Source organism: Gekko japonicus, unplaced genomic scaffold, assembly GCF_001447785.1.
Source record: "Gekko japonicus isolate JY-2015 unplaced genomic scaffold, Gekko_japonicus_V1.1 scaffold2177, whole genome shotgun sequence".
Taxonomy (NCBI): Eukaryota; Metazoa; Chordata; class Lepidosauria; order Squamata; family Gekkonidae; genus Gekko; species Gekko japonicus.
In genome coordinates this window covers 80636-92997 of record NW_015168721.1, presented here as the reverse complement: position 1 = coordinate 92997, position 12362 = coordinate 80636, and the positions used below count along the sequence as shown (strand labels likewise).

The window sequence follows — 12362 nt, the reverse complement described above, 5'->3', positions numbered from 1 at the left end:
CTCCTGGCTGAATGAGGGCCGGAAGTGGGGCGGCCGGAAGCAGGGGGCAGGGCTTTGTCATGTGCCCCGCCCCCCGTACCTCACCCGCGGGAACTGCGATCCCCCGCAATCCCCCCGAAATGACCTCTGGCCCTAGCTAAATGCTGTGTATGCAATTTGTTCAATAAACAATTTAAAGTTTTTTATCTTTTATTACTGTAAATTACTATTATACAGTACAGTCATAATGCCTTAATATTAATCTCTTATATATAACAAATGAACTCAGAGAATTCAATCATAAACCAATCACAGAAGGAGAACCCACGGATAACAGTCCCAGAGTACCAGTGTTACAGAGACAGTAGATACAGGGAAAGTCCTCTAGGGCCCTTTCCGCACTAGACCTTTAATCCTGGTTCTAAGCTGTCTCCTACTAGCTATTCTGCACTACAGTAGAGTTCACCCCTCTTTTCATATTTATATTGTGGCCATCCCAGGTTCGGACCACCATTGCCCCAGGGCACATGGATCCTGTTTTGCTGCGGGCTTTCCCTCAGTCTGGAGTGGCCCCGGTGCAGATTTAAGTGTCGAATTTTTAACTCAGTTTCGATCCTCCCACCATGCCTAGGACAAACACCCCTGTTCCCAATGCAGGCAAGCAAATTGGCGTGAGACAAAATCAGTGCAGAAAACAAACAGAGATAGCTGCAAGATAAATAGCCGTGAGTCAAACAGAGAGAAAACCTGGGGTGAGGTCCATGTGCGGAAAGGGCCCAGATGTCACTATACAGTCCTGTGAGCAATAGCTTCAATGCCTGTAGTTAGATATGACCCAATGGGGCTCCCAGACACAAAAAAGGCAAGAATGAGCTTGACAAAACTTGCCAGACTTGAACTAACACAGATCCTAGGTAATCTTGACGTTTTGTTCCTTCTTCAGAGTTACAATTGATATGTTTCCCTTTAACGATTTCTGTATTGGAGAAAGCTTTCATTTGTACCTGAGAACCTCAATGGGACATATTTCACTATAGGCATTGAAGCTATTGCTCACAGGACTGTACAGTGACATCTAGAGGACTTCTCCTGGGTCTACTATCTCTGTAAACATTGGTACTCTGGGACTGTTATCCATGGGTTTTTGTTCTGTGACTGGTTTATGATTGAATCATCTGAGTTAATTTGTTATATATTTGAGATTGATATTAATGTATTACGACTGTATTGTATAATAGTAATTTAAAATAGAAAAGATGTAAAAACTTAGTATTTAAATTCTTTATTGAGGAAATCAAATATACAGCATTTACCTTGTGCTTTGTTGTTGTTCAGTCGCACAGTCAAGTCCGACTCTTCGCGACCCCATGGACTAGATCCCGCCAGGCCCTCCTGTCTTCCGCTGTCCTCTGAAGTTTGCTCAGTTTCATATTCGTTGCATCGATGACACTGTCCAACCATCTCATCCTTTGCCATCCCCGTCTTCTTTGACCTTCAATCTTTCCCAGCATCAGGGTCTTCTCCAGTGAATGCTCCCTTCTCATTGGGTGGCCAAAGTATTTGAGCATCAGTTTCATTATCTGGCCTTCCAGGGAACAGTCAGGGTTGATTTCTTTTAGGATTGTAGTACCTTGTGCTACATTACCACAAAGTCAGAGAAGACAGTGCTGACCATGACAGATAAATGGCCCAACTCATTTCAAGGTGGCTTCATACCTTCAGTAGTTTATAACTTGGGGATACAAGGTAGTCATGAGTTTTATTCGGGAAGGGGCTGTGGCTCAGCCGTAGAGCTGCTGCATGGCATGGAGAAGGTCCCAGGTTCAATCCTCAGCATCCCCAGTTAAAAGGACCAGGTAGGAGGTGATGTGAAAGACCTTAGCTGGAGACACCCTAGACAGTCACTGCCAGTCTGAGTCAACAGCACTGACCTTGATGGACCAAGGGTCTGATTCACTATAAGGTATTTCCGTATGTTCATAGGTGTTTCACTGAAGGTGAATTGCAGGCCGAGGAATGGTTTTGAACTGCCTCTGACTCCTGTTGTTTGCTGGTTTCTTCACTTCAGGACTGTGCATGAAAATACAAATTTTGGTTTCAATGGTTTGGTTTTTTTAGGCACCTATACTTGTACCTTCTTCCAAGAGTCTCTGAACAGCTCCGCTCATCTGGCAATGGAAGTGTTGCCTTTGCCTCTGAAAGAAGACATCGTCCGAGACCCCATCGAAGCCATCATCCCGTGCCCAGGGAACCAAGCGCTGAAGTGCTGCATACCCAGAGGCAGAATGGAGAATTACACTGTGACGTTCGAGGTTGGCCAAGGGCCTTCCAGCTTTTGGGATGGTAGGAAAGAATGCAAGGGCTCTGCTCTAAATTCTCTTGAAACCTAGATTTTTAAAAAAATACTCAACGGGCTACCTGTGTTTTGTTGTTATTGTTGTTGTTGTTTTACTGAAGAGCTGCTAGTACAGTTGATGTCACGAGCCGGGCCAGGAACAGCATAGGGTGCACTGTCAGAGTGCAGAACGAGTAAGGCCAGAGCACCAACTCTAGAAGCATAGTCAAGTTCGAGTCCAAGGTTGTGCACAGAGTAAGGAGCCTAGTCTGAGGATCATTACATATAGCACAGTCTGGGAATCTGAGAATTACTCATGAGCAGGTTCAGGAGCAAGAGGAAGGCAGAGTCAGGAAATGGTATGAAGAGTCACAGGGTTGAGGCAGCATCCTCGTACAGTTCGAGGGATTTTGACTGGTTGCGTCCACGCCTAACAGTCTCCCTTGGCTGGTTTTTTAGTAAGGCCAGAGCACCAACTCTAGAAGCATAGTCAAGTTCGAGTCCAAGGTTGTGCACAGAGTAAGGAGCCTAGTCTGAGGATCAGTACATATGGCACAGTCTGGGAATCTGAGAATTACTCATGAGCAGGTTCAGGAGCAAGAGGAAGGCAGAGTCAGGAAATGGTCTGAAGAGTCACAGGGTTGAGGCAGGATCCAATGGAATGGTCGTACAGTCCGAGGGATTTTGACTGGTTGCGTCCATCCCTAACAGTCTCCCTTGGCTGTTTTTTTTTAGCCATATGCTTAAGAGTCAGGCATACAGCCAGCTGCTTAGGAGTAATCCTGCAACTACTAATCTTTGCTCTCGGCAAGCAGCTGGCATCAGGCCAGGAGGCGTGCACTTTGTCATCTCTCCTGTAGCTCTGTTATAAGCCTCCGTCTGTGGCACTCTAAGGGTGTGGGTGATACAGGAGGGCTGGAAACAACTGAGTTTCACCTGTTGAATCAAGGCGGAAGACTGTTGGTGGCTCTGCACCAGCTGTCAGTTGTGAATCCTAACAAGCCTGCAGCTCATCCTCCTGCTTGCCGGATTCTGCTGACTCAGATCTGGCTACATGGGGCTCCTCTTCTCCTAAGGAGTCCTCTTCTCCTAAGGAGTCCTCTTCTCCTAAGGAGTCCTCACTGTTGCTGAGCCATGGCTGACCCATGACACATGGGGAGGAACCCAGCAACGTTTCTTTCAGGCACTAGGGTTGTGTGCAAGGGTGCTGTCCCATCAGCATGGTGGACCAGCACCTCCATGAAAGAGGAGGGGAGGTAATTTTCACCAGTTCCATCCTCCCACTGCAGACCTCCACTTTGCCCACAGCAAAGGGAAGGATCTTTTTAAAATTTTTATTTTTAATATTTTGTAGGGATACAGAATTTTTTAAAAAGGATTATGGAAAAGAATAGAGAGGAAAACAAACAAAATCGTCATTTTTAAACATTAAAGACAAACATTAAAATGTCACAGGGCTCTTTTTGTAGAAAAAGCCCAGCAGGAACTCATTAGCATAATAGGCCACACCCAACAGCAGGAACTCATTAGCATATCCAGCCACACCCATGAGAGCACAGCTCATTAGCACATTAGGCTGCACCCCCATGTTACCAGAAGTGTGGTTATCCAGCCACACCCACCTTTTGCTTGTTATTCTGTTTACCTTGTTTGTTGTCAAAACCCAGGGCCTTTTTTTGTAGCAGGAACTCCTTTGCATGTTAGGCCACACACCCCTAATGTAGCCAATCCTAATGAGTTTCTGCTGTTGGGTGTGGCCTATCATGCTAATGAGTTCCTGCTGGGAGTGGCCAACTCGGGAGCCAGCCGGAACTCTGTTCCTGTGCGTTCCTGCCCCAAAATAGCCCTGAATATGAAAATATAAAACATGAAAAGTCATAATAAATCACTATAGCTATATAGGCAGACTATACTACTATTTCCGCATAATATATTTTCATTATTGGCAAAGGGAAGGACCTTTGAACCACCCAGGAGCAGAATTTCATGAGGGGCTCAGTGGGCCACCATTTGAAGAGTGGGCTAGGATGTTCCACTCAGCAGGCATCGCTCTGCTTGGGGGTGCTTTGGATCCCACCCAAGGTTTCTGCCTCACCTTCTAATTCCCCTGTTGACATTCCTCATTGATCAAAATGGAAATGATGTTAAATAGGCTCCAAATTCCTAAAAAGATTGGAAGAAATGGATTATTAGATTCAGGCAGTTACTGGGTAAAGAGAAATTAAGGCTGAGGTCACATGGGCAGGTTTTCACGACTTACCAGCATTACCTGTGCGGATTTAAAGGGCTCGATCACATGACTTATGCCTTCCGTGGGCCAGTCATGGGCACCCGTCCTGCTCCGCTTTAGAACTGGAGTAAGCAGGGACCTGGGAAAGTAACGGGTGGGAGCTTTTCCACTCCATTTTTTCTGATGTCTGAATTCCCCGAAAGGAATCCGGAAAGGATGTCTGAACTTGCAGATAAGTTTCTACCACTTTTTTTTAAAAGTTGCTGCCTATATGCGCATGAGCACATATGGGCATCTCTCTGCCTGCATTTAAATAAAACCCACCCTTACAGCTCATCCCATGGTTGAAGCGAAATGTGGATCCTCCCCCACCAGACAGGCACATGGGTACCCTGCCACAGGGTGTGTGGTTTGGATTAAATTCTCCACTAAACTTTAAGCCGGCACAATTTGAGGTGCCGCCATTTCACATCAAGCCACCAGTGTGACTGCAGCCAAAGAGAATCTCTCTTTGTAGCACTACTAGCAGGGGAAGAGAAAGTTCAGGGTAGGTGAGATTGGGCTGCTGGGCCAGCAGACTTTTCACACAGTAGTGTCTGCATGTGAAGCTCAGCCAACCTGGGAGAAGAGTGTTTTGATAACGAAATCAGGATACCTTCTTTAATACACAAGAGACACTGGCCCACAGATAGATCACCCTCTTTACCGGGAACAAAGCCATAAACCCCTCAGATTTCAGGCTGAGAGAAGATCATTTTCCTTTATGGAGACATATGGGCAGAATAGAGATGGTCATTTGCCCACCTGCCGGGAAGGGGCAATATGTTTGAATAACCTGAGGGAGGACCATAAAAGTTTTACAGTGTTCCCTTTAAGCTGTGGGCGTGAGCGGCCGCTCATTAACACAGGAAGCCCCGCTCAGCAGCAAACTGGAGCCATGCGGGGTCTTGCACTGTTCATTGCCCATTTTAAGATTACAGTAGTTATATTCTGCTTATGATGTGAACTGCTCTGCACAGTAGGGGAGGGGGAATTAGAGGGAACTCTGGACATGAGCCTTTTTATGATTGGGTAAAGGATCAGGCCGGCACACATAAGGACTCGAGCCCAATTTCAGGATAGTTCTGGCAGAAACCTTCCCAAGCTGGGAGAGGAAGACTTAAAAGGTTTAATACACTCTGTGCAAGAGGCACAAGTCAAGGGACGGAGAGAAATGGAGTGAAGTCCACATCAACCACCCTCTCTTTCAAAGTTCTGTTTGGCTTGTGTGCATTCCTTAGATAAGGAGTAGCCAGGTAAATCCAGTGACTTGTACAACCTAGTTAGCATCTTGGTTTTGTTTCTTTGGATGAGTTTCTGAACAAAGTGTGAGTCCAGTGGCACCTTTAAGACCAAGAAAGTTTTTATTCAAAGTACAAGCTTTTGTGTGTGTGTGTGTGTGTGTTTTCATACCCACAATTAAACTTTGTTGGTCTTAGCAGTGTTCCCTCTAAGCTGAGTTAGTGTGAGCTAGCTCACAGTTTTTTAGCCTCCGGCTCACACATTTTTGTCTTAGCTCAGGAAGGAGGGCTCCAGAGCAAACTAATTTATGCAGCAGCCAAATCCCTCGCTCACAACTTTAATGCCGGTAGCTCACAAAATAGAATTTTTGCTCACAAGACTCCACAGCTTAGAGGGAACATTTCTTAAAGGTGCCACTGGTCTCAAACTTTGTTATGCTGCCTCAGACCAACATGGCTACCCACCTGAATCTATCTTGATTAGTTTCTGTAAGACTAAGGCCCAATCTGCATCTAGCATTTGCTCCGCCGTTATACCAAACCCACACTGGAACAGAAATTCCTGTCTACATTGCATGCCACTTTCACTTTGATTGAGTGTCACATTTTATGGCAGTGTCCAGACTGCATTCCGGTTTTCGCTCTGTTTGGTCTCTGGTTTTATGGTGGCTGTCTGCATAGATTTATGGCCGTTTTATGGCCATTCGGAGGTGACCGTGCAGTCAGTACAGTGTTGGCCCGGGGGAAGTTGAATGTGGTTTTGAACTGCATCTTTTCCTGTTCCAGTGTGGGTTTGGTAAAACAACTGAGCAAATGCTAAATGCAGATTGGGTCTTAAGCGACTGGTCTGATACAAGTTTCCTGGGCTCTTAGAAAAACACAGATGTATGTTAGCAAATCAAAGCTGCGGTCGCACACACTAGATAATCCACTTCCGATCCACTTTGGTGCACTTCCCAACTGGATTTTTTACTGTGTGAACTGGCAAAATCCAGTTGGAATGTGGACTGAAAGTGGATTGTTTCATGTGTGTGACCGCAGACCGCAGGAGGAGCTGCGGTGGCTCAAGTGGTTAAGACGCTGAACTGCAGGCTGTGGAAGGTCGGTAGTTCAGCAGTTCGAGACCAGAGTGTGCCGCATGACGGAGTGAGCTCCCGTCTCTGGTCCCAGCTCCTGCCAACCTAGCAGTTCGAAAGCAAAACATTGCAAGTAGATAAATAGGTACCACTTCGGTGGGAAGGTAACAGCTTTCCGTGCGCCTTGGTGTTTAGTCATGCCGGCCACATGACCACGGAAATGTCTTCGGACAGCGCTGGCTCTTCAGCTTGGAAAAGGAGATGAGCACCGCAACCCTAGAGTCGGATTCGACTGGCTTTCGAGCAAGGGAACCTTTACCTTTACTACCGCAGACCAAGTTTTCTTTATTGTTCTAACGGCCTCAAACTGTGTCCAAAGGACCTATTTGTAACTTACCCCAGTATTGACTCCCAGGGAAGGGATTGGAGGTCCAACTGGTGTTGAAATGTGTGCCTATGAGTCAGAACTATGATAAATAAGGGAAGGGACGGTATATTTAAGGCAACAGATCTCAGAGAACTATGTGAAAGGCACCCATGCGCTCGTACTGTGACCTCAATTTTGCCTTATGCCAATCGAAAACCAAATTGCTGAGCAGTATTTTTACATGCAACTTGTCTGTTCCCCCGGAGGCTTTGCATCTCCGCATCCCCATTCAGGGAAGCCCAACTTTTTATACCTGGGCTGACCATTTCTTGACTTTATTTCTGTGTGACTTCTTCCTCTGCAGTCAAAAGCCAAGAAGGCAACTTCGACTGCCACGTAAGAACACTCAGATATGACAGCTGCAGGATCACTGGACGGGCGTTTTCTGCCTTTTGTGAATTCAGGAACCAAATTGGCGGACGTGTTCAGAGCTCTCCTATGAGATTAACGCTTGCACCAAGTAAGTAAGGGATTGAAACTAGGTAGTCACGTAGATATTTACAGGACTGCCTGTATCTCAGTTTCTCCCCGCCTTCCAAATCTGGGCAGAATTAGAGCTCCTTGTGATGATGGCAAGGCAAATTTTCCTGGGCTTACGGTCTTGTTTAGCCTGGGGGCAGTCTCTCATGCAAAACAGCCACACATGCTTTGTTTGCACTCCGGAGGTCCATAACCCTTGCGGACACTGTGCTGGCATGCTAAGTCCATGCAGCCGTTTCACATGTATTCTAGATGACTCTGGAGAGGCCCGATTCAGATATAGATGTGCCCAGGGCTTTTTTGTAGAAAAAGCCCAGCAGGAAATCATTAGCATAATAGGCCACACCCAAGAGCAGAAATCATTAGCATATTAGGCCACACCCTGACAGCACAGCTCATTAGCATATTAGGCCACACCCCCATGTTACCAGAAGTGTGGTCATACACCCACCTTTTGCTTCTTATTCTGTTTACCTTGTTTGTTGTCAAAACCCAGGGCCTTTTTTTGTAGCAGGAACTCCTTTGCATGTTAGGCCACACACCCCTAATGTAGCCAGTCCTAATGAGTTTCTGCTCTTGGGTGTAGCCTATTATGCTAATGAGTTCCTGCTGGGCGTGGCCAACTGAGGAGCCAGCCGGAACTCCATTCCTGTGCGTTCCTGCCCAAAAATAGCCCTGGATGTGCCCTTCAGAAGCCCTAGGCCTCTAGTTATCTTTCATGTATAATTAAACTCCTAGCCAGAGGTACACCTCAGTAATGCTTTAGGCTCATTAGGGGTATAGTATACAATAGTGTTAGAGCAGGGGTCCCCAACCTTTTTTGAGCTTGCAAGCACCTTTGGAATACTGATGTGGCATGGTGGGTGCAGCCACAAAATGGCTGCTTCATTAGGCGGAGCCAGCCACAAAATGGCTGCTTCAGGAGGTGGCGCCTGCCACATAATGGCTTCTGAAGCTTACCTTCAGTCACACAATGAAGATCCATTGCCCAACCAATCAAATCTCCAACAGCCAATCGGAAGCCTTGCTGGTCAAAAGCCCCACTTGGCCCTGCTCGCTTTCTAAAACCACTTGGCGGGCACAAGGGAAGGTGCCAATGCCCATCATGTTGGGGACACGTGTATTAGAGAATCTCTGCTTCTGTTTTAAGCTTTTATCAAAGCATAAGTATTACATTCTGAACATTGATGACCATCCATCATTGCTGCTTAGATCATTAAAGGGGAGCAATTGCATGGATCCATAAAAGTTTCTTACCCTGAAATAAGCAGGTCACAGGCAAGGAGCCCCTTCTGAGAAGAAGCTCTCGATCAGTTTGATTCTCCACATTTTTAGGATTTCAGCATAATCTCCGGACAATAGCTAACTGCCCCACTGGATAAGGGCCCACATTCTTCATCTCCGTGACACATGGGTTGCAGCCCAGTTTCGATGAGACCCACAGGAGGGTAAGGGTGCTCTGGCCCATCGGTATCAGATTTAAATTGGGCTGTGGTTGCATATTATGCGAAGTGTTTGCTGGCACGATAACCAATGTGGGCATTTCCCACTAGCTGCTTAGTGTTTATTCTTGGTACGTGCCACTAAAGTTGAGGAGGGAGCAGTGGGTCAACAGCTGACCATTTTGCTCATGCTGGGTCTTCCTTCAGTGTCCTCAAAGGCAGGGCTCATTGTGTGGGGAGGGGGGAGGATGTGGGAGGGGGCCACCTCTCCCCGCTTCTGCTCTGCTAACAGAACACGAGGAGACATCGACTCCTTAGTCACGTGAAACTAAACAATTCCAAGCAAAAGCAGTCGTCCACATTTAGATTCTTCATCTGATCTAGATTGTGTCTTGAATTCCCAATTCCCAAGAAGCTATGGTCCATTCTGCATCTAGCATTCACTCCACACTATCAGCACTCAACCTGGTTCCCCCTTGCCTCGGAATATTTGTTTTCATTGCATTGCCTCGGATCCTGGTCTCCGTATTGGCTAGTGTCAGCTTGCCATTTATTTTATTTTTATTTATTTATTTTATTTGTTAAGATTTATACCCCGCCCTCCCCGCAAAGCGGGCTCAGGGCGGCTTACAAGGGGAAACCCATATAAAACAGATCAAAACAATAAAACATTAATGACAATTAATAATTTTTTTTACTCAACTTAACAAGATGGTCTCCGGATGGTTCTCCAGGGTGATGTTATTCTATAGCTCAACCAGGTAAATCCAGTAACCACGCAGAAATTATGGCAGATCTTCCTGGGTCATCTTAACCCTGATGTTGTCCACCTCATTGGTGGCGGTGGTAGTGGTGACCCCTATGTGAAAGCCTGGCGGAAGAGCTCCGTCTTACAGGCCCTGCAGAACTGCATAAGGTCCCGCAGTGTTTTCAACGCTTGCTCCTGAGTTTGGTATGCAGTTTTTCCTGTGTCAGTACTTGCCTCAGTGGTCATTAGCCACTTGAGCCAAGTAATTCATGGTGAGGTGATAAATACAGAGGGGAAAATAAGGGTGGGGGAACAGCGAGGAAACAGATGGGTGCAGAGTCAGCCTACATAATGATACAGCCAAAAAATCAAATCACATACATCACATCTCACAAGCATTCACAACGCCTTTATTATTTATTTCACTCGATCTGTAGCCCTCCCCTCCCCTGCACAACAGGGCTCAGAGCAGAGAACAACACTTCCAAATAGACATTCGCAGTCAAGTTGAAAACGATTGAAACACCCTAAGCAATTCTGTAACGGTTTACAGATGGCACATGAAAGGTATACCAATTTGTGTCCTTGCTCCATGGGGGGAGAAGGAAGGAAGAAGCCAGGCTAGATGGAGACCATTGCTGTCCTCACCCATAGGCCTGGTGGGACATCTCTTGTCTGTCCTCAACCATAGGCCGAGAGGAATATCTCTTTAAGGCCCCTTCTTAAAATCCTTGTTTTGTCCATGTCACATCTTGAAAGATTTGCGCATGTCATTGGGAAGGGGCCGTGGCTCAGTGGTGGGGCATCTGTTTGGTACGCAGAAGGTTCCAGGTTCGATCCCCAGCATCTCCAGTTAAAAGGACCAGGCAGTAAGTGATGGGGAAAAGGCCTCTGCTTGCAACCCTGGAGAGCTGCTTCCGGTTTGAGGAGGCAATACTGACCTTGATGGACCAAGGGGTCTGGTTCAGTATAACGCAGGTTTATGTGTTCATGTGTACCTGATATTGCTCGGGCAAAACTGAAAGCAAAGCATGTACATCTGGTTGAGCTGATTCCCCTCTGGATTTAATGGTCTGGAATGGTTGGCCACATTCGTCATGTCTGTTGAACTGACTCACCTCACTTTTGCCAGTGTGGTGTAGCCGGGGAGTCCCAGGCCCATCCTGGAGCTTTTCGGCCCGGAAGTGACGTCATCGCATCAGTCACATTGGGAGCGGGACCACTATGATTCGAGGGACCACTATGATTTGAGGGGAAACCATAGAGTTTTCCCTCGAATCATAGAGCGTCCCCCCACAACGTGCCCGGCGTGATGATGTCACCTCCAGGTTCCCGGCATTTTGGGAGTGGGGTTCCCCCCGGCAGCCCGATCCGGGCCGGCAGGTAACGGGACCATCGAGCAGGAGTTTCCCTGCCCTCCCCCCCGGCCGAGCCTTAGGTGCTTCTTATGTTCTTATGTTCACCTGCTAAATTTCTGTGTGCCAGGCAACTGTTAAAAGTTCAAAGCACAAGTGTTCCATGAGGAAAAAAAGAAGGGAGCATCTTCCGACAGATGAGATTTACTTTTTCTCTTTTCTCCCGCAGAAAAGACCATCATGTGTAACTCCTCGGACATTGGCGTTGGAGAGACTAGAGCAGAGGTCGTAAAGCCTTGTCTGGGGAATGCCAGCAGCGTCCGAGGAAATATCACTTACAGGTGTGACCGTACCTGGGTCATTGCTCGAAACAGCTGCCTGTCAGTCACAGTAAATAATTTGGTCCTTAGTGCTGAGGTAAGAACAAATGTCTTGCTTTTCAGTAATCTTGGAAAAAATGCCTACATACCTGAATAATTGACCCCCAAAAGAAACAGGTTTTCCCAAAGTCGCAAAATTGCTGATTTTTTTTTTTAAAAGCCCGAGGCCTTCTAGATTATTGCATTTTTCCTCTGATGCAGAGGGAGTTTTTCTGTGTACGTAATTGAGGGACGCACACTTACCCTAGTGTTATGGAGTCTGATTTGGAAATAGGCTCATCTGATCTATGTAATCTGGACATCAGTTCTAATTCTGGGAGATCTCCAGACCCCACCTGGAGGTTGGCAACCCTACATGCCAGAAACAAAATGATGACCTGTCAGAATCTACTGACTACTGTGAAGCAAAGTTAATACGCATACCTTTACCTTCCTTTCTAGAAATGATTTCCTGGTACTCTATGCCAAAGAGAATGCTTTAGACTTACCGCATGATTCAGCAGAGGATCAGATCTCTCGTGGCGTTTCACCTGTGTCGTTACCCCATTTTCTTTTTTTCATTCCAGTCTTTGGTGTTCAGCCCTGCGCCCATTCAGGCTCTGCCCACATACCTGAGCATCCTGAGCAGCA

General features: G+C 46.7%; 1 protein-coding gene across 1 annotated transcript in view; it reads left to right on the top strand.

Annotated features, from left to right (window-relative positions):
* ADGRF5 (adhesion G protein-coupled receptor F5) overlaps window positions 1-12362 on the top strand; it is a gene marked incomplete at its 5' end in the record, with an annotated part of 61192 nt that overhangs the window by 35431 nt on the left and 13399 nt on the right. Inside the window, 2 exon segments of the mRNA XM_015415581.1 lie at window positions 2098-2322; window positions 11582-11693. Of these exon segments, the coding sequence (XP_015271067.1) occupies window positions 2098-2322; window positions 11582-11693 (337 nt within the window).